The following is a 25,927-nucleotide window of genomic DNA, read 5'->3' on the forward strand; positions in this document are numbered from 1 at the left end:
GATAATTAGTAGTTCAGGGGTTGCAGTGGTAGTGCTGGATGGACGGTTGATGGACTGCACGATCTCAAAGATCTCGCCCAACATTGATGATTCTATGATTCTACGCTTTTGCTTTTGTCATCCTTTAGGGAGCAAGCACTTCAGTATGTTTCTGGCCCCAGATTAATCCTAGCATGCTATAATCCACCTTGGCCAAATCCTGGTACGCAGCAGAATATAGTAACTTAGACACACGCCTGAACAGCAGCTCAATTACAGTCTGCCGGTAATTATAGAAAGCGAAACAGCTGCGCTGTCACGCCTCCTTCGGCCCGCGCCAGGGCCTCTCGCCGCCGCCTCCCACCGCCCCTCACGGCGGCCGCGCGAGCGCCAGCGCACGCGTCCCGCCGGGCCGCTAGGGGGCGTGCGCCGGGGCGGAGGGAGCGCTTCCGGCGGGCTCTGCATCCGGGGGACGGACGGAGCTCGGCCGCGGAGCCGGTCTGCGCTGCCTGCCCGCACGCTGCTACCCGCAGGCCCGCCCATCCTGCCTCCGCTCAGGCACTGCGTGAGTGTCCGTGGGGGTTCCGCGTGGACGTGGCCGGGAGCGGCGCCGGGGGGCAGGGCTGTGGCCCCGCAGGGGTGGCGGCCGGTCCGGACACCTGTCCCGGCACGGCTCGCTGAGCGGCTCCGTGGGAAAGACGTGCTTGTTTGGAAACAGTGCCCACGGGGACAAACTAAGAACTGCGCTGTAAGTTATGACAATTGTTTAGGGGAGCCTGGCGATTCCTGGCGAGGTAACCAGTGCTGAAAGTTACACGGTAAAGGTCGTGGCCGCTGTTGTGAGGTGCTGCTGCGTTGTTTTGGGTTGGGGAAGGTAACTCCTCCGTTGCCTGTCTTCTTGGTGTTTACAGCTTCAGAAGCTAAATCGAACGTGTATTTATTCTGCGCCTCTTGATTCTCATTCATCCTTCTGTTAGTAGTTACAGTGTATCCATAAACTGTTTATGTATACGGTGTGCTGTGGAGAGTGCCTGGTCTGCTCAGAGGAGAATGAGGCATGTTAACAGTTATTCTGTCTACTGGAAATGGAAAAGTTTGGACAGTACATGAATACTCATTCAGACTAAATGTCAAGTGACTTACTTGTTATGCAACACAGTGGCATTTCTTCTGCAGAATTGAAAGTGAACGTCCAAGTAGCAACTTCCATTAATGCATAATGCTTTGCCTCACCCACCCCATCAAGTGAGAAAAAAAAAAAAGAAGGAAGTACTCTAGTAGCTTCCTCTTGGAGTAGTGCAGTAATGTCCCTGTATTTACTATTCACTAGTGTAGGTTGTTATCACAGGAAACTAGAAGCGAAGCCAAATCCAACCACATAAACTCCTCATTATTCATTTTCTTATGCTTTGTGCTAATGCTGCCTGCAGTGACAGTCAGAGCTATCTGGCTAGTTGTACCAGAATCAATTTTAAGTTTAAAAGATAGTAAACCTGTATTTTTCTTTTCAGAGTCTGTTCAGCAAAATAATACTCTATTCTCAAAGCATGATTAGATTAGTTCCAATTGGTGTTATCATTTGGCTGCTTTTTTACATGTCATGTTATGAAAAAATGCTAATGTCATGGCATAACATGTAGTTCATGCCTGGCTGCATCTTCATGCTCTAATGATGTATTCAAGGGTTTCTTTCCATATGTTGCGAATGCCATTGTGGAATATTTCAAATATGAAACAAATTCCACTGTTACATGATACTTTTGCCTGAGATGAAAACTGTTATATCTTGTGATATGTCATTTTTTTTAAAAAAACTAAACTTAAAATTGAGAGTATAAAAATTCACTTTTAAACATAAATAAAGTAAGCAGTAATTATGAAACTTCAGAGTATGCAGTATTTTTATTTAGTGTCTTGTACTGAAAGTAAATCCTGTGATCACCATTCTCTTAAGCAATTCCTGGAAGTATATTGTAACTTACTTGAATTTTTAAACTAAGAGCTTAAAAGGTAACTAATATTTCTTTTTGCCTGATTTTAATTTTTTTAGATAAAAGGATACATGTTTGCTTCAAGTAGAAAGGAGCATGTTCCCAAATTCTTCCAACTTGGGTCATCCATCCTTCCCTCCAAAACATCAACAACAGAGTACTTTCTTTGCTAAACTTCCTCCAAATATGCCCCCTACTCCTCTTCCTCACCAGCAAATTACCATTCCTCCGTTTCATTTTCGCAATGCAGTGTAAGTACAGAAAGATTTGATAGAAGGGGTTGGGTCTGTTTATGGAGGAGGTTTTCACTGTTTTTAGCATTGAACTGCATTGAACTTCACAAAGCATGAAGATGTCATGCATATAAAAAAGAGCTATATAATTTCTCTTATGGACCTGCAGATCTCAATGCTCGCCTGCAATGTGCATAATGCATGAGATGCAATTGCACCAATTAGATTTGTTAATCCACAGTTCAGTTTTAATGATCTTCAATCATATTTGTTTATTGGGGAAAACAGGGAGGAGATGAGAAGGGGAAGAAGCATTTATTCTTGGGTCTATATTTGAAGAAACTGTAGTGTTCTTTAGACTTTTGAATTAAACAGTTCCTTAAGTTAATTTGGTTGCTATCCCTTTCCTACACATTTGCCATCAAGAATGAGCATTTTCTGTTTTTAATGAAATACATATTATAAGCTGAAATATATCTTCATATTGAATAGAAAAGAAAGATGTATTCCTTCTAAGAAAAAAAATGACAGGACTTGTATAGTTTAATATTCAGTTAACAACTACTAAGCCATAAAAAGCATCTTGGTTATCTTATGAATAATAGTTATGGTCTGTAGTCTTTCTAGAGCTCTTTTGAGTGGGAACATTGAAGCTACTCCAACTGTTAGTCCAGCTGTTACACTGCAACCAGTGACTTATGGAAGTGGCAGTCCAGTGTCTATGTCAAATGCAGTGACCTCATTTCAAGGAAGAAAGTAAGTTCTTTGTATGTGTGTGACTAATACTGGTTGTAGTATACCCATTGAGAAACTCATCTGATACCAATTTCTTATGCAATTTGCGTTGTGGTAGAAACTGCAATACTGAAAACTTTTTTGTTTTTGATAGAAACAGGCCATGTATTGGCTCTTTAAAGCATTGTACCTGTTTGAGAATCTTAGTACTCAGAAGTGATTTCCTGTACCTAGTTTTTCACTTCCACCAGCTGTAGTCGTGCAGAAGTGATTTAAGTGATTTTTTATAATACTGCAGTGGATTGTAGTCTGTGTGGGCTTGACTTTAAGCTGGTTTATGTTCTTTTACCTGGCAATTTGTCTAGTTAAAAATAAGAGTGCACCCTCAAGGTTTTGTGGGAATTGTCATGTTTTCCTGATGACATATTAGGTGTTTTCCCTAATTTTCTTAACTATGTGATGTATTATTTTTCAAATACAAGGTGTTAAATTCAAATATGTTCTTTTTTTAAGGCAGATTTTATGGTTTTACAAAAACTACCTGGTTTTTGTAGTTTTTTTTTTTAATTAATTTGAATTTATATTACTATCTTTGTTATTTTAATTACCACAGAAAGGGAAATTTTGCAGAAATGTAGGGTTTAATTTTCTTTTAATGCTTTAGAAAAAAAAACAGTTCTTATTAGTTCAGATATACTAGTTGATAAGTGTTTTTAGTAATTGTGGGAATCAGCTGATTGGAAGGAAGGTTCTATGTAGTCTGTCTTTAGTACTATCTCCTGTATGCTATTTCTCTACCAAATCTAGCATGAAGAAATAAGCACAACCAAATATATGTTATTAAGTTATAGCTGAGTGTGTAATTATCCCACAAACTAAGGAAGTTCCTGGTTTCATGCTGCATGCATCTTTTCCTCTTGAGCCATCTGTTCTATGAAAAACTGTGCTGTGTTGGGAGATTTGCAGTCGGCTTAAACAAACTTGTTGTTTGTGTTTCAGTTGGTTAGTGCAGATACCTTAAAGAATTGCATCAATCCAGCTTCATTTCTGTAATTCTGTATTCTCTTTTCCCATTCAAGGTTTGTTTTACATAGTGCCTGGGATGGGCACATCTGTTCTGTAGCATATTTGGGCTTAGAGAAGTAGTTGTGCCATTAAGTGTTAGTATTTAAACTTTGTAGAAACTGTGTTTTAATCTTCAGTTGGAGCTTGTGAACTAGAGGAATTACATAGTGTCTCTCTGTAGGAGACAAAGTCAACAGAGTGTTCCAGATGATGCCAAACGGAAGCGGATTCACTCACACAATTCTGACACAGCTGTAGTTAACCAAGCAGTGCCTTTTCCAGAAGAAGGAAGACACTCCTTCCCAGCATTGATTTCTGTTCAGTCTCCGGTGTTGTATGCACACGGCTTACCAGCCTTAATTGGATGTGTCCCTCCTTTGCAAGATACTTTGTTTCCAGACATTACAGAAGCCAGCCTCCCTGTTGCCAAGGACGAGGTAATGACTTTCTGTGCCTGTGCTTACTTCTGTCTGCCAGGATTTTTGACAGTATCATGGGATATCTATTGGTAAGCTGCCATTAGCAGGAGTATCAATTAGTGTAGCTGCCACTGTGGTTCTATATCACTTCCTTGTCTGTGCTTGGATTTAAGGCATTTTTATTGGGGCAGGGGAAGTCAGAGTATTGTTTCCTTGTGTTTTATATCCTAATGTCAGGAAGCCTATGTGTCTGTTCTAGGAAGTAAAATTTTGAAAAATAGTCCATTTCTCGCATGATATGAGGAGAATCCTGACTAAAAAAAACCCCACTAATGTAATGTTGTATGAGAGAAGCCCATTCTGAATAAATGCAGTGTTTGGCTTGTGAAGACATTCGCTACCTCTTTTCAAGAAAGCATAAAAGTTACTGTCATAGCTGTTCTGGAATATAGAAGAAAATGGAGTGCAGTTTTGAGCTGTTTCTTGTTATGCGCCCACATGACAGAAGGGTTTTGGGTTTTCTAGTGTAAATATGCCTGTTGGTTATAAAATGTAACAATGTTGTGAAAGGAAAACAGTCAATACCTCCTTCCAACAAAGTTCTGATTTCTTTAATAGTTTATGTGGGATGGAAAAGAAAGCTAATATAAATCAGGTTTTAAAATACTTTTTTTCTCCCTATTACTGGTAAGTGAACTGTTGACATTAAAGTCAGCAGAAGATATCTCTCGTCATTCACTACATATACTGATGATGCAAAAATTATTTTCTCTGGTTTGAGATTTTTTTAACAAATGGAACAAATTTAAATTTAGAAACTTAACAGAAATTTCTTTAGGGAACTATTAATTGTGATGACTTTAAGTGCAGTAAAACTCCAGACACGAGAGCAGGTCATGTGAAATTATGCTGGGTTTTTTAATAACCGAATCTTTTGTGTTTCATGTAATTGCATCTCTGACAGGAAAGAATGTTCCCTTTGCTGTGTCTTTACTTTTTGTATATGTGTGTCCAGTTAAGTCAACAGGTTTTGGAGCTGTTTCAAACATGTCGACAACAGGCCTCCGATTTGGACAGAAAAGAGCTTTGCAGAACAGAGCTACAGAGAGAAATTCAGCTAATTTTTCCACGTATGTTTTGAATTTGATTACTTAATATCAGTTTGCATGTTCTTGAAGTTTGTTGTTCTTCCTTCCTCTCAAACTATAATATGTCACATCATGTTTATTTTTCATTCCTCTTCCATTACAGAGAGCAGACTTTTTTTGGTTGGGTCATCACTGAATGGATTTGGTACTCGTACTAGTGATGGTGATTTATGCCTGGTGGTTAAAGAAGAGCCAGTAAGTAATTTAAAACATACGTAGTTAAAACCAAGTCTTGTTTTATGTGCATGCTGCTAAAAGACTGAGTCCTGAAATGATAAAAAAAACCCTCAATTTTTTTTATTTAATAACATAGTTTTGCACTCATAATAGCTACAAACTATGAGCCCAGTAATATTGCATATTGAGTATGGATTTTTCTGTCTGGCATTTACTGTGATAAACGTGTATGTAGGCCATAGAACATGTTGGTGTACATGTTTATGTATTATCCTGAGAACTAATTTCATTTTAAAAGCAAAGCATGCTTACTATGAACATTTAAATGAGAGATACCAACTTTTTTCATTAATTTTAATACCACATTTCAGGTGAATCAGAAGACTGAAGCAAGACGTATACTCAGCTTAGTCCAAAAACTCTTCAGTACTAAACTTTGTAAGTTACCGTCTAAAGTGAGGTGGTAAGATTATTGGCAGCTCTAGAAGAAGTGTTGATGCTCCATTGCAACTAATGTATGTAATTGTGTCCTGTCTAGGAACAGTACTAGTCACAATCTAGTCTAGGAAGTACTGTCTAGTCACAATACTCTTTGAAGAATTTTGCCTAATGCTGATGAATGGTAATTAGAAAAACAACAGTCTTTCTTGGAAGCTAGTGGACTTCAATCATGAGTAATAGCTCAGGTGACTTTTGAATTGTGGAACACAATGAGAAGGGAGTAGGTTTCTGTTTGGGAAGCCTCTGTTAGCAAACTCTTGCTAATATTTTAGCTTCCAGTGTCTTCCTGGGAAAAATACTCTTAAGAATTTGTAAAATAAGATGTTATTCACAGTAGACTTAATTTTTTTCTTTTGAGATATAATTAACTTAGGTGCCTAATGAAGAAAATAATCAACACTGACAATATCGGCATATACAGATAAAACATGTCAATTGATAGTTTCTATAGCTTATTGTTTAGACTCCCTCCAGATTAAGAATTCACATGGGCAGTTCTTGACTTAAATGTGAAAGTCTTCTACTTCAAAGGTGCTTTTGTATCAGCCTTGGAATTATAAAATACCCTGACATTTGCTGATATCAATGACATGATCACCCTGCTTTCCAGACTTGTGATAGATTCTTTGGTGGTACTCCTTATAGTGATGTTCTGAACAGTCCTGCAGCACTAAAAGGAACAAACCATGAATTTAAATGCAGACATTCAAAATGCTGGCAAGCATGCATGCACAAATTTTAACAGCTCATGTAGAAGAAAGACTTGATGCATCTGTTGCTGAATAGGCATCTGATATTTAATGCTTATTACTACTGATTATTTACATTTGTGCAAATCTGAAAATTAATGCGATTTGTCTGTGGTGCAACTCTTTCCAGTGCTTTCTGATAGCACAGTGATAAAATAGGTGTGTTTCCAGTGATCAAGAAGCTTCTAAATGAGCAATCTTTTTCAAGAGCTTTTGTTCTGTGACAAAGTGTTGGACAAAATCAAGTTTGTTTACCAGTATCAGAAAGTTATGATGGTCATGTGGAAGTGATCCCCAAAAGTATTTGTGCCTTTAACCATTTGATGCTTTTAATTCTCTGACACCTTGCAAGTGGTCAGCTTGATTTAATCAAAATATTCTATGGAAAGTAAGGCAGGAGAAAGCACTGCTGAGATGACCACTCCTGTCAGGCAGTCTTAGTTGTGGTACATAGACCTCTTATGTCATCTCTTCAGAATCTTAACATCACTGTGATGTTAATTCCTATACCTAGCAATCTGTCCTGTGTCTGTGTGTGTGGATGTTTTGTGAAAAGTTGGTTGAAAGTGTTCAAAACCAAAACGCTTTGGCACATGGGTCTTTCCACTTAGATTGAGCTAATTTACAAGCTGTAGCTCAGCTGTGCCAAGGTTTAGTACTTCTGGAACAAGAGGTGTCCTTGTTTCAAGTGAGATGGTTAATTTTCTTCTTAGTACCTGGTACAGTGCTGTGGTTTGGATTTAATATGAGAATAATGTTGATCACACACTGAAGTTTTAGTTGTTGCTCTGTAGTGCTTACTATAAACCAAGGAAAGTCTGTCTACCTAAAATATGTGAAGCTGCTTCTGATAACTATCTTCAACTTTTGTGCTGCCCTGTTAGCATGTATGATTCTATGCTGTAATTTTAAGGTAATACCTTTTTGACAATATTAGTTAAATATTTCTTTCTTTCTTCTGTAGAAGAGAGACTGCAGCATGTTCTGGCAAGTGTGTGAGCAGTAATAAAACTTACTGTTGCTTCACATGAGAGAATGGAAATAAACATAGTTTGGGCCAAAGATGAAAGCTAGCAAAGTGTGTGCCAAGATGTAAGCAGAATAATGAGAGGGAGAAAATATAAGATGCTATTTCAAATAATATCTTGCTCTGGTTTTGTGAAAGAGTTAAAGGACAACAAGAAATAAGGACGATACTTGTAGCATAGGCAAAGTTTTAGAGCTTTTTTAACCTTTTTCCATATCACTTTGGTTCAGAAACTTGGGAGAAGTTTTTTCTATCTGTGCATCTCGCAGCATCTCCCTCTTTGTTCTTGCACTCTGCAGTGTTCCTGTGTGTTCCAGTGTAAGGACAGTAAGAGTGATTCTGTGCTTGTTTTGTCTTAATTCTGTGATGGATAAGTGAAGAAGCATTCCAAGTGTGAATTAGATCAGTCCCTTTGACAATTGGTTTTGTCTTCAGAACTCTAAGTGCCCTCTCTTTTATCCTTCATATAGAGTTGAATGTTATTATTAGATTAGATTATACAGATTCAAAATCTGTATAAGCTCTAGTTTATTTCAATTTCAGGTTTGTAAAAGGTAACAAGTGTGAGCAAGGAATTTTAGTCCATCAGATTCTAAGTCTTATACCAGGGGCTTTTCTGTGTTGTCATTCTGCATCTAGAATACTGACTGAAATGAAAATGTGTTCTGTTTTTGAATAGTCTTAATCGCAGAGAAAAGTGGGAAAAAGGTTCTGATATTTTATTCATTTTTGTGGGGCGTGTTAGTCTTAAAGTTATGTATTATGTTTCTCCTAGAGAAGAGACATATAGGGATAGCAAATATATAATCCATATCAAAGACTAACTGATCACGTGTAATGTCTTGTCTTATTTGTTCAGATACCTGGAAATGTATTTTTTTACAAGATTGGCTGACTTTCCCAGAACTGTGTGCTGAAGTCAAGTGTCTTTAAGTGCTGTGTCTTTAAAAATGTGAAGCATTAATTTGGGGTGATAATTGAATTTGGAGTGATAACTGGTTATATCTAAACCACTGAAAGTAAATGTCAGAGTAATTCCTCACTTCACATTCATCTGTGCAGGATTCATTTGAAAAACACCTTGATGGTATTAGGTTAACAGGTATTTACTGTCTGCATAAATAAAAAAGAGCTCATTTTCTCTTCAAAAGAGATTTAAAAATATCTGCAGTAGCATATAGGGTATCAGAGTGGAATCTGCCCAGTGGTGGTCTAGTGGGAAATGTGTAACAGCTGGGACAAGCAAAGGAATTTGAGCTCAATTGAATTACTTTGAAGGACTGTGCATATTATTGAGTGAATTCCAGAAAATCAGCAGTTATTTCATCCTGTGGTGCGTTGTACCTTCCTAGATTTTTCATGAATGTGGATCCAGACTTCCGTGTTATCCAATTTCTCCTTCTATAGTATAACCAAAGCAATGGGAGCAGGCTACATAACCAGGATGTCAAAGATCTTTTTGGCATATACCATGTTTGGGATTAATATTCTGTACAATTGCTTAATCTTTCATTCTCTAAAAGGGGAGAGAGAATTAAGATCTTCAGTCTGAAATTCTGCATGAATAAGTTATATATGAGCCAGTGTTTAGTCTTCTTTGAAGCTGTTATATTATTTCTTGCTAAGCTGAAGTGATGTTCATGACCTTTTCATAGAAATGTCCAAAACTGCGGAGCAACTGTATAGATTTCTTTTCATGTATTTTGGTGTAGCCTCTCTGCTCATAACTTTCATGATCACATAGTGGGTTTACTAAGACACTTATTCAACCTCTATGTATTTCAGAATTCCACATCCTGTATTTGTGACTGTTTCTTCCCCCTTACATTATGTATACATAAGTGTCCTGGTTTGAAGGACAGGTATCTGCCAATAAAGGCAGAAGCTTCTCTTTGAAATGGAGAATGTAAACCACCTTGCTCTGAATTGTTATAATTTTGAAATTAAGGGCTCTCAGGCAAAGATATGGCAATTAAGAATAACAGTTCTTTACTAGGAAAATTAAAATAGAAATACAGTATTATAAAGAACAATCCCAGAACACTGACAGAGTCAGAATACAACCTGACACCCTGTCAGTCAGGGTGTTGGTAGCAGTCCCATTAAATGGTGGCTACAGTCCTCCTGCAGTGGCAGATGTGGTTCAGCTGAAGCAGTGCTCCTGAAGAAGGGTGCAATTTTCCTCTGAATGTCCAGGGATGATGTGGAAAGGTCCAGCTTTCCTCTGGGATCCAGTGGAAAGAAGTATCTTGGTGTCCAAAATCTCCGTTTCTATCGAGGTAGGAAAGGCTTGGCTCCTCCCCCTGGCTGGAGCATTTCCCAATGGGATGATGTAATTTTATCAGTCATACAGTGGAACTCAATGGCCCAGCAGCACATGATAACTTCCTGGAGGGAGGATGGGTTGTGGAAAAGATAAAGATGATTCCCCCACCTTAAAGATGGCCCATTAGCAGATAATATGTGCCACGGATAAGGATCACTGCCCCACCGGCTTCAACAGTTGGTGATAGAAGGCACATTTCTGGCCACATTCTGTATTGCAACCCAACACAGTAAGGTACAATAGAGTTTCTGCTAACAGCATCATTGGTCTGAGCCAAGAAAGAGGATACCAGCAGGAAGTTACTGCCTTCTAAATTCCTCATATTTCTTCCATCTTCCTCCTTGCTTTTTACTATCCTGTGAAACAGATTGGGATTATGTTTTGGGCTGGTTTTTTTTCTTAGTCAACTAGTTTGACACAAGCATCCATTAAGTGTAAGGAGGCATTTGCAGACAAGGATGTGTTTGGAAGTGGATTGTCATGAACGAGTTCAGTTAACTTCTGAAGAGCGTTGGGAAGGGTCATAGTGAGGAAAGTTGAATTGCTATGGCATACAGATGGACATCCACTGCTGCCTACCATGTGTTATGCATTGGGAATCTTTGCCTTAAATTTGGTAGTGAAAGGAGTGGAGGCAGAGAGCTCTGCAGGCTTTAGAATCTCACTTTAACAATGTTCTGGGATGCTGGAGGAGAGATGCCTGAATGTGTCTGAAGGTGCAACTAGATGGAGGGGATGCTTGTGTTAATTTAGCAGACAGTGAATATGAAGTTGTTCAATTAAGATTCTTCCAATAACATCAGTAAATTAGTATGTCTTTTATTCTGAGTGCCAGTCTGTGTGTTGCTTAGATTTGTGCAATGCATTAAAGTCCAGATAAAAGATTGCCTTAGGTCAAATCTATCTGAACATGCATATCCACAAAACAGTTTCAGAAAGTCTCAAAAAAAAAAAAAAAAAAAAAAGAAGAAGTTTGTTTTAATTGAGTATTGCACAGCAGTGTTCCACCAAATCTGAATTTGTCATCCAAAAGCAATGGAGATGATGCTGTTTAATCAAGGTGGCTATTCAGCTGATAGAAGTGCCTTACTGCTTTTTCTGGATATAAAGAAAAAAATCACGTTTTATTCAATGTTATTTTTAGTCTATATTACTTGTACTGTGATGCTATTTATGCAAATCTGAGGTTAATTTATAGAAACAATGGAAAAATATATGATGTTGGATATGGACAAAGTCAAGTGGTCCTAGATTTGGCAACAGAAGTAATTACTAAAATCATGCCTTTTGCCCAAATTCACATCATGTAACCTACAGGCTTTACTTTTTTTTCTTTTCCATTACTTTCTTGGGCACAGTATTCATTCAGGATTATGGGAAACTACTGAATATAGGCTGAGGTGTTGTGAAGTCTAGGGAAGTCACAATGATATGCAATGATATGGGGAGCTGAGTGTGGAGGGTGCATTTGGTGACTCTGTGTGAGTGGCTGATATTAGTATGTGTGAGTTTGGATGGTCTGACTTTGAGCTTGTATGTCTATACTATGTAGATAATCATCATCAATGTGGATTTATTTCATGTCCTATCACTATTAAAGCAAAAGGCAGATAAAGTTTATCCCGTCTTTGATAGAAAGCATTGTCCTGTTTTCAGTAGCATTTCTTGGTATGTACTTTATCATTCAGATGAACTGTTTTCAAAACAGGTTTTAAGCTTATCATTAGCCCATCCTTGTTGGATATATTCTTGCTCTTTTATTTTTGTACCTTGTTTATAACTATTCAGGATTTGTATTATAAGTATTGTTCCATGAAAGCATTGTAGTACTGCATTCCCTATGTTCAAATTTCTGGAATATATTTCCTTCAGAAAAGTCTTCTACTCTTATGTTCTACTTACTTCTTCTCTAATGTTTAGTGTGGGGGGTGTTTCACTTGCCTTCCTAGGCTGTTTTTTTGCTATGGTTGCTGAAGGTTCCTTAGTTTAGCACAATACTACTAACTTTAATAAGCTGCAATTTACTATAAATTGGTCTATAAGATTCTATTACATAATCTTATATTAAGGTCTGCATTTTGCATGAAACTTAATTGCGTATTTTTCTCCCTTTCAGCAAGCTACATTGAGCGACCACAGCTAATAAGAGCAAAAGTGCCAATAGTGAAATTCAGGGATAAAGTCAGGCAAGTATTTTGTTCAGCGTAATCTTTTCAACTTTGACGTGGGAAAGTATTCTATATATGTCCTGCCCTTAGGAGTAGTCCCACTGTTTTTTGACAGTAAAGTAGTGGTAGGAAGAAAACTGTTGTGAAATATAATTTTGCTTGCTGTGCAGATACAGCTATTGAGCTCTTACAAACACCACTGAAACGAACTAGTTTGTGGTGATATTTTCTTGTATTCTTTGTATATTCATTATGAGGACGTGAGAATAATTTAGAGGGACACACTAGGACAGATGATGATGTATTTCTTATTGTGTGTGATAAAAGTATTTGACAGAGGAAAAGATCATGCAAACACTGAAATATGTTGACTGTCTGAGTAATGTTCACATCTTCCTGTGTTCATTGGCTTTGTTTTGTTACACTGATATGTATCCGTTTCCTATAGTAACATAGTTTCATCCTTCTTTGTAAATTGGACTTTGAACAACTTTAATATAACTGTCTTAACCTGTCTGTATGATCCTAAAATTTTGCAACCCTGCCTCTCTTTCAAAAACAAATAAGCATATTTTTCTGGCGTCTCTCTATGAAAGTATATCACAATAGAAATGCTAGTCTTTTCTTACCTAAATGAAATGCTAAATTCCTGGTGCAAATATTGAATGAGTTATGGGATTAAAGCAAGAATATTTTTTTTCAATTTAAAATGAGAAAATAAGCTTTAAAAATAAATCTTTTATATGGAACTGAATGGAAGTGATTGTGTGAGAAGACTGAAGTCTTTTTGTAAGCACTTTAATCCATAGTACAGTAACTTTCAAAACATAAGTCATGATAATTATATACCTTACAGACAGGATTTAAAGAACTCTATTTTCCAGTAAATCCAAGTATGATCTTCTAAGACTAGAAACAGCACGTTATATTTGTGCAGAGTGAAATCCGATATTGTTCACCATCTGGTTTTCTGTATTGCTTTTGTGGAATAGAGGAGTGGCACAGAATGTCATAATTTTGGGTTGGGATTTTTCTTTATTATAGTTCATTTTTTATTTGTTTTCTGTCTTCACAGTTATTATTCTCTTAGATAACCTGTCACCTCCGTCCTTGTTTTGTCTTTTCTTTTAAGCATTTTTCTCTTTCCAGTCTCTTACTGGCCTCTTATCTCCTGTAGGCTTAGATGTATGAAAAATGGATACTCATGCATTTTTTCACAGAGGTCTTGAAAAATGGATTGGATATCCTGTATCCCGGGCACTAAGCCCATCTTTGCCAGAATTGGAAGCTCAACTTTACAAGCTTCCTGTGAAAGCTAGTTTTTTGATGTCCAGCTGCTGGGAGAATGTGGTCAAATTCAATGGGTGTTATATCTGAATCTGGAGATGCACATTCTAATGTGTTACCAGTAACTGAAATATAGATATAGATATAGATATAGATATAGATATAGATATAGATATAGATATAGATATAGATATAGATATAGATATTATTATTACTATTATTATTACTACTACTACTACTACTATATAATTGAAAATGGCTGTTTCTCCTTACTTTGATTCAGTGAATGAAAAAGCATTCAGTTTGTATCTGTTCTCTTTTATAACCTTTAAACTTGGGGGTTTATAGTGCTGTAAAAGTAAGAGAAGATCCACTGCACTTAAAGACTTACCATCCTTTTTTTTGGTAGTCTTTCCCAGAAAATTATTCTAATGCTGATTCTGCTTCCCAGCAAGACTTTGATCAATTATCAAGATTTTTATACTACAGAAAACCTTTCTTTTCTGCTGCAGTTGATGTGCAGTTGACTCTTTTCCTCTCCTTTACTGCTTTTTAGTAGAACTTGAGTCTGAGCAGTACAAAACTTTTTCTCTTGCCACTACTGCAGCAGCTATTGAACATGCATAGCAAACATGCAATAGAACTTGCTTCAGTCGGCATCTGGTAAATAGTCTTCTTGACAATTTGGATTAATTGGAATTACACATGTCATCTGAAATTTTTTGATTATATTTGCACATGCGGTTAACATTTTTGTGGGTATTCATGCTTGTATTTACAACTGTGAAGTGGTAGCTGAAGCTTGTTTATTTCTTATACTACTATGTACTATATTCTTAAAACATACAAAAGGTTATGCTTAGTACTAACTCAGCTTTAAAATGATGCAGTAGTTTTGATGTAAAAAAGTGTTTTGTTGTAAAAAGTGTATAAAAGATATAAAAAATGAAAAATGTTCAAAATACAAAAAAAATTTCTTGTGGGCCTCAAATTTTTGTCTTATGAAATTTAATGCATTTCAGGTCCATGTTCCCCTTATATAGTCAAGAAAATCCAAAGAAGTATTGGGTGAACAAGTACTATGTTAATGAAACGTGCATATGAAATGAAAATAGTGTATATCACAGATAGCTACTTCTTTGTCTAGTAATAGGCTCTTCTTGTTGCGAGTTAATATTGATGTGGCTTATTGACAATGAATGAAATATAATCTCTTGAGTTCTTTGAGTAATTAGGCTCTCTATGCAGTAGGAAATTCAAACTTGGGGGCAGGTTGTGTTGTAAATAAAGCAGTTAGTGCTTGTTTGCCTTATTTAATCTTAACAAAATGAAAAGTATCTAAACTGTTTTATTATAAAGCATGCAGTGTTTATTCAGAATTGGTTTTATTCCAAAGTACTGATTCTCTCTTACTATCATTGCAAAAATGGTTCTTACATTCTGACCTCTTCCAATTCTCTTTCTCAGTTCATTGGGATAATTTCATAAACTAATACCTCAGAGAATCCTTCCTGGTATCAAAAGTTATCTGCAGTCAATCATGTAGTGCAAATGTACTTAAGAGAAAGATTTTGTAAAAATTTTAAAAATATCTTAAGTTGTCTTAAAGTCTAAATTTGTATCTACATGTATTCTTCATGTAAAACAACAATTATAGTTTTATAACAAAGGAGTTCAAGTCTATAAGTGGCTCAGGTACTATAAACAGAACTAGAGGAATCATGGCATTTAAAACTCTGAAGAAAGTTTCCAGGGCTTCATATTAAACTTACATTTCTCTATATCTGTCATAAAGTAAGTAGTAAACATTCAGAAATTGAATACCAAGATGCTTGATTTTTCTTTATCCTCCCTAACAGCAATGTGGATTTCGACTTGAATGTAAACAATGTGATAGGTATAAGAAATACATTCCTTCTGAGAGCATATGCATTCAGTAAGTTCTTATTTTAATATTTTCTTATTAATTTAAACTTTGCTTTTAGAGTTTGTATTTTGGTATTTATATGCTATGAAAATTTAATAGATTACTATATATATATATATATAATTACCTATTTAGCTGGATTAAATAGCTTTAAGATAAGTTCTTGTTGCTCATTCTAAATACATGGAGAAATCAGCTAGGTATGTTTTTAATTGCATATTATAATATTAAGATGACAACAAAAATTCTTCATATTAAGGTCCATGTATCTACTACAAGGGTTGCTTCAGGTATTTGCAGGTAATAAGATCATGATAGTGGTGATTATCTAATGGTATAATCTCCAACTTTTTTTATTTCCTTACAGCCAGTGACAGTATGGATGGCTGATAGCCAGCTATGTCTGTGTGCTGTTGCAGAATCTTTCCTTGAAAAATCCAAAATACTGCTTCATAATTTATACTAATCCCAAATAAAAATTTGTTTGTTTCTGGTCAGGAGCTTGCATTTTAGGGAGAGATTGTGAAACAGCCTTGTGAAAGGAATGTAATAACAACAGCACTCTTAGTGGTAAACTAAGGGTTTCTTTCTTGGCATTGCAATATCGTTTTGCAGATAAGTACATAAAGGAGTGTTCCTCGGCTTTTTTCTTCTAGGGCATTTGCATTTGTTTCTTTGCTACTTTCTTCAGTTTTTGCATAAAGGAATTTCTTTCTATTTAAGGTGGGCTGTTACCAATAGAAGTTACCTTCACAGTTAATTTTTATGAATATTTCATTCAGAGTAGTTTGTCTTCCATGTTCTTGCCACTAGGGCAGTCTGCAGCTTGTCCTGGATCAGTTAGTTAACTCTGATTTCTTCATACATTCAGGAAGGTGTTCGACTGGAAAAGGATATGCTTCCAAGTTTAAAAATATTAGGATATAGTAATTGTCATTTATGACTGTGGATAAGCAGTCACCTTACAAAGTCTAATGTTGATAAATTTATTTGGAGCTTCTGTCACAGATCGTCTTTACTCTTCTCAGAAAATCACTGTAGGGCAGACAAATCCATATGTGAAAAGAGCTCTAGTATCCCTAGTTCTTCTGTGGTGTTCACTTTTATAAGGCCAATCAAATTAACTTCAGGTTTCCTGGTGAAGGCTAAATAATGTTTCCTTGAGGTCAAGGAGTGAGTTAGTAGTGAAGGGAGACTTGTAATTGAAAATATTATCTTCTCAATGTTCTGGGCCTTGCTAAATAGTCAAACTGTATCATACAGTTTGTCTGTCTTGTCCTCCTTGGACAAGAAAACTCTTGTTTTGTGACACACAAAACAAAATGGAAGCTTTTGTCAGACTATCTCTTTCCATGCTTTTATAAGTCATATGAGCAGAGGTGGATAGCCTTACATTTATTCTCTTGCTCACTTAAATGTGTAGTTGAAGGGCTTCAACTTACATGAGGGAAAAAGTTATCAAATTACTTCTAATGTGGAAGATGTATTGGTCTATTTTCCATTGGAATAAATTAGATGCTCAGGCAAACAAGGAACTAGCTATCTTAGTGAACATGACAAAAAAGCTAAAACTGCAAAAAGCTAAAATTCAAAAAATTTCTGTGGATGCTCTTCTGTCTGTTTTGAAGTTAACTTTTCTGCGTTGGTGCATGAGTGCTCTAGAAAACATCGAGGATGATGAGGTAAGGTGACACCAAATGTCCACAATAAATGTAGATAGATTAGGCAGAGCTAGAAGGCAAAGTCTATGCAGTTATGTTACCAGGAATTTATTGAAGGGAGCATATCTGTGATTAATCAGCAATTTTTGCTAGCTATTTTTCAGTTAGTGAAAGCTGGACTTCATAGGTTCATGCAAATAACATTACTGAGCATTTTCTTGAGGGGTAGCTTGTATCGAGGTATCAGACAAAGTTTACTGGCCGTATTGCACACTAACTTTGTTATATACTAATTAGAAGGACCAGCAGGCAGAATTTAATATCTCAAAATGAGGTCAACTAAAAAAAGGTCTTTTCTACTGTGACACAAAATAGCTATGTTTGAGACTGAAATCTATTTGTGTTTTTCTCTCATGAAAAAAATATATTCCAATTAATGCATCTTTGTGTGGTGTCTGTACAGTACTTTTTTGGCATCTCACAATTAGCGTACTAAGTTTTATTTTTCAGTTCAACCACTGGTGAACAACGTCAGGAATAAAGTGATTAGTGATAAGGAGTTTGGTTGTCTTCAAAAGGTCTTCCAGATCTAGTGGGACGTTCATTCTGAGAAGAGTACCACTTACATGGGCATCTATTCTGAACAACTGAATATGTTGAGAGAAAATCATGCTTGATAGTTTTACGGATAACAGAGAGCACCCCAGCTTTGCAGATGTAGGGTGTTTTTTGTCTTTGTGTCCTGATAAGCAGAATACAAAACTTTGGATAATGATGTCAGGTTAGAAAAGATACTCCAGAATGTTTAAGCTTTTAAGGACCTTGTAAGGCACTTGGCTGAATTGATGATCTGCTTCTGCAGATCCTGCAAATAATAAAGTATGCTGGAGAGACCAGGAGTTTGTGGTGAGTGATGTCAACCTACAATAGATTAATACCTTAATTAAAAGGTTATCTATATTCACCAGAAATTCAGAAGACTGTGCCTGGAATATGGCTGTATTTATGTTTTTCCTCATGAAATGCATATGTATTAATTTAAAGAGATACTGTACATAAAAAGCTATTGAGGACAAGGCAAATTTAAAATTTATGTTTGCTTGCAGGGGTTACTGCTCTCATGTATCCTGATGTAAACTTAAGAATCAGCTGTGTCTTCCAACCACAAGAATTGTTTTCTCTGCCTTCAAAGTTTGTGTAGCCTAAATAAAAAAATAACATAGGGTCTCTTCAGGCAGCAAGTTATTTCAGAGAAAATTTGTACAATGAACTGTAGAGATCTTAGAAGTAGAAAATGATGCTTTGCAAATTTCCTTGTATTCCTCTTGTAATGTGTCTGTGGATCTTATTACTCAAAAAACTGTTTTCAAATGCAAATATTTTGTTTTGATTTTTATATGATGGATAGTAATTGTACAATAACTAAGTAAATTATATGAAATGCCTGCAGAAAGTAACCTTAGAACATAAAACTACTGTGTTGTTCAAATAAGAGCAAATGTTGATTAATTGCTGTCTAGTTAAAGGTACTTTTTTGAGATATGTTTATTTTACTTGCAGTTGAGAATCGAGTTCGTCCATTAGTACTTGTTGTTAAGAAGTGGGCAAGTTTTCATGATATAAATGATGCCAGTCGTGGTACTTTAAACAGCTATAGTCTTGTGTTGATGGTTTTGCACTATTTACAGAGTAAGTATTTTTTACATTTTGAAACTGTCCCTCTTAAGTTGATATTTGTGTAGTTTTCTTCTTTAATGAAATAAAACAACAGTAATTGTCTTCTACACAGAAATATTTAAAAGTAAAGCAAGTTTACTCAATTTCCTTAGTGTTGCATTTGTCTTTAACAAGTGGACCTGTTCTTTGGAGGCAGAGTTACCAGCTGTGAAAGGGTTTGGAAAAAAAATGTACCTGCAGAACACTGCGTAGCTATAAAATAAACTCAGGTACTAGTTCACAAAAATGCATAAAGATATTTACTGTAGTCATCTCTGGCAGCTATAGACGCCTCTATAAAAAAAAAGCATTCAAATAATCCTTTGCATGAAAAACTGTGATCAGTCAGCTGTCTTGGGAAGATCAGTGGTCCACAAACCAAAGAGAAGCCTTCTACCTGTGTTTCCTCAGCATTTTCAGTAGGGGGAAAAAAAAAGGCATGAGAAAAAGCACCTGAGGTGTGGCTCTGTACACTGTACATACATCTAAGCACCAGATTTTTAGGTTCTGATGTTTTATCCCTACAGATTTTAGGCTTTTTTCCCCTGCTATACGCATATAACGTTCCTGAAAATAGCCTGTGTCCTAGAACTTCTAATGATGTTTTTGTTGGTGATACTGTGGAGAGAAAAAAAGGACGCCTTTCTTTTGCACTAGTATCCCTGCCTTCACTAGGCAATTTTCTTTTCTATACTACTTAAATTATTTCCATATTCTTATACTAATGTGGTTATCTTTGAACTCAGTTTAGTGTGGCTTGAGTTTGTTTTGTAGATACATCAGTATCTTGCACATGAACTTTCTTCCAGATAATATGTCTAACTAGCTTGAACAGTAAGAAATGGAAACTCATAGGGCAAGTGCTAGTGGTAAGTGGTAATTTTTCCCTTCCCATTCATCCTCTTAGTAAAGCTTACTAAAGCATACACACCTAGATTGTACCTTGATTGTATGTATTGCTCAGGTTTTGTTGCCTTTTAATTTAATATGGTAGAGAACTGGAAAGTATCCAAGACGTTGCAGAAACATGAACACCCATAACAAAATAAAAACGTTATTGAAGCAGCTGTGTTAATTTTCTTAGCAGTCCTGATAGTATATTCTACTTTTTGAAGATACCTCAAGTACATTCTGAGAATTCTTCTGTTCTTATTCTTAGTTCCTGTGGAAAAAGAATTCTGTAACGCCTCTTCACCTGTAAAACCTTGTTGAAGGGTGAACTAAGTTCCAAGTCCAAGACCTATGTACTGAATTTTATTTATTATTTTCCCTAGTGAATGATGTAGACCAGTTTCTTAAACCATGCTGAAGACATGATGCTAAGGCTTTAGTTTGAAGAGTGCTGTGACAGTTCTAGAGCTACTTGAGTAGGATGTGAATACTTTGGGATTTTGGTCCATGTATAGGACCATGTAACCTGGGTGATTTTTTTTTTTTCTTTTTTGCCTCTAATTTATATAGTTTAGTAGATGCAATCCCAGTCCTTGGTTTTCATAAAAGTGACCAATATTTAGATAATTTTGTGTTTGTTAGTGTTGTTAATGACTGCATGATCTTCATAACTTTGCCATTTAGCAGATCAGCTAACACTATTAGACTGTATTTAGGTATTTTATGGCGATTTTGCTAGTAATGCCTACTAAATGTGTTGAGCGTTTTTTTAATAGGTTACATTTGGAGACTCAGTATGTAATACTTGGCAGGTGAAAAATGTGTTCTCTTGCAGTAACTGTAGACTTGTTAATAAAATTGTAGTAGATGTAAGGAAAAAAGGTGAGTGAAACTCTAATTTTTCATTTAGGGACTCTAGTTTATTTTCTTATATCCATGAATCAATATGAATTTCAGAAATAAATTGTTACTAGAATTTTTCAATGCCTTTTACATATAGTAGTATCTTGGTAAGACCTTTCATTAGCTGAATAAAGTTCCTATAGTACTGTTTAGTACAAAATATAGTAATATAAATGTTTGCCAAATAACTTATTTTGCAAAATGCGTGAAAGTTAAGTTCTGGATAAATGTTTTTAAGATAGAATTTCAATGCAACTCTTTGATGTAGTTGTTATGATATTGCTTCCTGTGAATTGCATGAATCACAGCAACTTTAAACTTTTTTTTTGCAGCCTTACCTGAACCCATCCTTCCATCCCTCCAAAAAAATTACCCAGTAAGTGTTTCTTATGGATTTACTACATCATATATGTGTGTGACCTGCTTATCTAAATATATGAATTCTTAACTATCTCTGATGGATTAAGTTGAATTAACAGTCTGTAGGTCAGGTCATAGATATACTATACATAAAGTGCGAAAGAGGTTATTTGCTGCTTTTAAAAATTTCTTTTATGAAAATTCTGTTATGTATGGGAGGATTTTGACACACAGAAAGTTTAGAAAGACTTTAGAAGAAAGTGCTAATGAAAAATACTGACCTAATTCTCTTTAAGCTGGCCTGGAAATATCCCTGTGTCAGCTGTGACTTTCTGGTTTCTTTTTCTTAATATGTTAAGTAGTGCTTTTTCACCCAGCTCTGGTGCTTCAGAATTCCATACTGTCTCACAGCTGTTGAGTTGCCTGCTATTTCCACGTGCAGAAAATGAGCTATAAATGTTTACTAAGGAAACTTGAAACATCGCAAGATTTTACTTCAGTCCAACAAGAAAACACCTTTTTGCAACTTTGCTATTGTAGTCAGATCATACTCTGTTCATTTCTGGAGAAATCAGTGAATCGGTATGCTTTGGTCCCTCCAGAATTTGGAATGTTATTAGTGAGATTTAATCTAAGAAAAATTATCTAGAAGTAAGAGCTGCCCTCCTAAGTATTTGTCTGTGCACAGAAGTGCTATTGCTGAATAGCTGTATGCTGTAATTTATTTAAAAAAAATTCCTTGGTTCCTTCCTCTTTACCTGTCTCATATGTGTCACTTAAAATTTTTCTTTATTCATAGTTAACGTAGTTTCGTATTTCTGTCTATATATGGGGGATTTTAATACGTTGCTGACAATTGTGCCAAGCTAGTATGAGAAAGCCATTCTATCTTCTGCCTGTATTTCCCATAATGCTGAAATGGGAATATTTAATGGTGCTGAACATCAGGGAGAAAATATTGTGGTGTCAGCCATTTTGGGTAATTAAGATAATTGAGATGCAGAAGAAAGCATTGAGCAATAATTCACTGCAGTTTTATTTCTGTGTTGTAAATCTGCTTAAGGATACCTGTGCTATATTTTTTGGTCTTTATCTTTTCCTTAATGGTACTCTAAAATGATTTTTTAATGGTATTCTATACCTTCTAGTTTCTTCATTGGGAGTACTGAAAAGACTTTGGAGCTATCTTTCATTTTTGTAGTTATCTTTATCTGATAGGTTTTTGAATTGCTGGATTTGGTAATTACGTTTCATTAAAGCTTACGTAGTGTAGTGTAAGTTTTGCGTAGCATGTTGTTTAGAGAAAAGTGTATAGAACTGGCAGCTTTTGACTCTTCTGTATTTATAATACAGATATTTATATTTGTCATGTTCGAACTATGTAGAGGCCTTCAGAACACAATACAAATGTTAATACCTTCAGTCTTTAAAGCAAGCATATACAACACCTTAAGCTGAAAATCCTAATGAATCTAAAAGCAAAGTTTTATCTTGTGTTATGTGAAAATGGTAAAATGCAGGTGAGCACTGCTGTAGGAATTGCATCTTTGCCCTATTCTGATATAGACTATATTTAGTTTTGTTGTTCTTTGTCTGTTAGTTATCTTATATTTGGAGAATGGACAATATATTCTAGAATTGCTAACAAAATAAACAGACTATTTTATACATGCTTACTACAAAACCAAATTGCAAGTATGTTTTTGATACTATTTCCGCTAGGAATATAATAAAATGTTTAAAAATGATGAAACTTAAAATTTCTGAATACTGGTATTTCAAAGCAATTTAGAATGAAAAATACAGCAAAACAATTTTGGTCATGTGGCTTGCAGTAATAATTAAAAAGCACAGGGAAATTTCAGTATCAAAAGAAACCGTATCTTTCTCTTGTGATTGTAGCTGGTCTGAGTTGTGTCTTCGTACAAAAACTATACAAACTACTGCATCTTCCCTATCTACACCTTCCCACAGTTTTTTAAAATCGATTCTGCAGCCTGAAAATACTTCTGTGATTTGGAGGAAGCTGTTTGTCTTAAATTGTTTGTATCATATAAAAGAGACTTGCTTACATTGAGGAGGAAACAAAAGACAGATTCTGTGTCTCAGTTTATCTACTGCAAATGTGAGGGGTGAGAAGTCCTGGAAAGCAACCAGATTTGCACACTTTTGAATTCTGTTGGGGCAGTTTCGAGTTGGCACCAAGCTGATGTGTTTTGCAACCACTACTTCAGAGGGAGTATCAGACCACATCAAATGTGGGGTTGTATTCTGGGGCTTCCCTTGTTCTCTAGCCAGATAAGATAGATGACAATAGCCCACCAAGTGTTCATCAGTTTTGAAGTCTATGTAGTACATGCTTCCATGTCAGGACTCCACAGGTAAGCTCTAGAGAACCTGTGGTGGCTTAAAACACTATGACTGGTGAACATTGCTGTCACTGGCACTGAGAAGGAACCTTGTGCCTGACTTTCCACTCTTCAGGAAGTCTGGTGTCTTAGCTGAAGTCAAGATGAAATTTGTTTTCCATGAGTGCTCTGGATGGTGAACTTCAAGGACTCTAGCTTTAGCACATCTTTGTTTATGCTGCCTTGGCTTCATGTCTTGCAAAAGGTGGGGCAGAAGGTGAGAGGATTCTTAACATGGGAGTTAGCCCTTGGGAAGACACAGTTTGCTTCACACTGAGTTTCACTTTTAAAAAATATAAACATGAGTTAAATATTCATCTATTGGACTGGGGAAAAGGATATTTTATGTGTGTGAATATACAGCAACATCAAGACATGCTCGTGTTACTACTAAATTTTTTTAAACAAAGATTCTTGTACATTCAGAGCTAAAGTCACTATACATCAAGATATTAAAATATAAATTTTATTTTGATGTAGACTTCTGTTCCTTTCCAGTGTATAAGGTGGAATAAGCATAATTGAAAGCATTAAGTAGCTTGAACATGAAGCATGTTGCTGAATACTGGTATTTCTTGAGAAATCACCTAATCAAAGTAAAGATTAGAGATCCAGCAAAAAAAAAAAAAAAAAAGGAAAAATACTTTGTGTCCCTTTTCTGGGATATCTTAAAATAATGGAGAGCTCATTTATATTTGTTGATCAGTCAGATTCTGAATCTAATTACTGTCTCTTAAGACACCATGAGGCAAAGACACAGTAAGCAAAAGTATTAGTTTTAATAGAAGCTGAATCTTTTGCCTTCTAGAACAAGTTAAGAAAACTTACTTTGAAGGGTGCTTTGTAATTCCTTTTTTTTAGCAACCTCACCTATGTGTAGGATCTGTAAGCTGCACCTTGTTTTGTTTGCCTAGTTATTCCCTGAGTCCCTCTACAGGAAAGAAAATACTGTTATCTTTGTTTTACAACAGGTGAATAGAGATGGGTTGAAGCTAGGGGTTTATCATGGGCTGTCTGTGGCAAAGCATGAAAAGGTGTCTGGGTATCCGGTAGCTTGTCTGACCTCTTATTCACTGGACACTGAATGAATTGCTTTGTTAAGGAATGACCTTTAATTACATTGTCGGTAATTGAGTTATTGAATATTGGTATATCTTGACAGAAGTCTTCACTAAATCTTGACAGTTTTAAGTAGCAGTTAATTTGGTTTTACATGTAGAACTTTCTAATGGTAATGGTAATAGCAACTGCTTACATAACAAATTTTTTGTATTTCAGAAAGATGAAAGACTGGATTTTTCTCTCTGTGGGGTGATCAGCAACTGACAGTACTTAAAAAATAAATCTTCTAACAGTATCACAAATTGTGATTAATACATTGCTTTAGTTACTGTTACCATTAATACCATTAATAAGTCTTATTTTCTTTCAGAAAATTAATATCTGTCTATGCCTTCTATTTTGCAATCCAAAATGTCTTTATAAGAGCAATTTTTGTAGTGACATAACCACTAAACTAAGTGGAAATGAGAATTATTTTTGTGTCTCGTAAACTAGGTGGTGGGGGTTACCTGCTATAGACTGTAACCTGTGTTTTTACTGAAGCGCATAGAATAATGGGAATGTATTTTCTTGAAGGCAAAAGCCTTTCTGTGTAAGATAAACATTGATTGGTCTGATATCTTATTGCCTGCCAGTAAAAAAAAAGCTTGTTTTTATGAAAAATAATAAAGGCTAACTTTTTTGCTGCTGAGGATATCAACCTCATTGTGATGGCAGATTTTCTGGCAATTGAGAAGTTCTTAGGCATTCAAATATTCAAAGTGTAAAAAAATTAATCTTGTTGTCCTTTTCTACTGCCTCTAAACACTTACTAGTCTTAGTAAATGTCTGTTGTAATTTTATTGCACTTCTGGTTTGTATTTTTGTAGATCAGTGGCCCATTTTTTCTTCCTTTCCCCTCCTCTCTTATATGCTTCTTTATCAGCTGGTATACTAATTCTAAATTCTATTGTTCTGACTCTTCCTTAGCTTTCTGTGGGGATGGGCAATAAGTGACTTTCACTATAGTGCCTTTCTGTTTAACTTTAGGGTTACAACTGTATTTATTATATGGCATTGGAACAATTATTCTCTTTGTAGGTGTTTGTATACTGCATATCTGCTTTTTATGTCTGTGTTTCCATTGTTTTGGTGTCTTCTGATGAACTATAGGCTGTTAAATTCTGAGCTTTGCAAACTAAAATAATGTTTTAT

The 25,927-nt window shown here is 35.8% G+C and overlaps 1 protein-coding gene across 4 annotated transcripts in view; it reads left to right on the forward strand.

The window, feature by feature from the left end:
• Positions 1-391: 391 nt before the first annotated feature.
• Positions 392-25,927, forward strand: part of TENT2 (terminal nucleotidyltransferase 2) — a 46,132-nt gene continuing 20,596 nt past the window's right edge. Inside the window, exons 1-11 of one of the 4 annotated variants that reach the window (XM_056513390.1) lie at positions 392-544; positions 2,030-2,221; positions 2,822-2,959; positions 4,185-4,440; positions 5,438-5,552; positions 5,674-5,765; positions 6,119-6,185; positions 12,467-12,536; positions 15,665-15,741; positions 18,954-19,082; positions 21,236-21,279. In XM_056513390.1, the coding sequence (XP_056369365.1) occupies positions 2,067-2,221; positions 2,822-2,959; positions 4,185-4,440; positions 5,438-5,552; positions 5,674-5,765; positions 6,119-6,185; positions 12,467-12,536; positions 15,665-15,741; positions 18,954-19,082; positions 21,236-21,279 (1,143 nt within the window). In that variant the 5' untranslated portion in view covers positions 392-544; positions 2,030-2,066. Of the gene's footprint in view, positions 854-2,029; positions 2,222-2,821; positions 2,960-4,184; positions 4,441-5,437; positions 5,553-5,673; positions 5,766-6,118; positions 6,186-12,466; positions 12,537-15,664; positions 15,742-18,953; positions 19,083-21,235; positions 21,280-25,927 lie in introns of all 4 variants that reach the window. The other 3 variants (XM_056513389.1, XM_056513391.1, XM_056513392.1) reach the window with 3 other exon arrangements.

Source organism: Oenanthe melanoleuca, chromosome Z, assembly GCF_029582105.1.
Source record: "Oenanthe melanoleuca isolate GR-GAL-2019-014 chromosome Z, OMel1.0, whole genome shotgun sequence".
NCBI lineage: Eukaryota > Metazoa > Chordata > Aves > Passeriformes > Muscicapidae > Oenanthe > Oenanthe melanoleuca.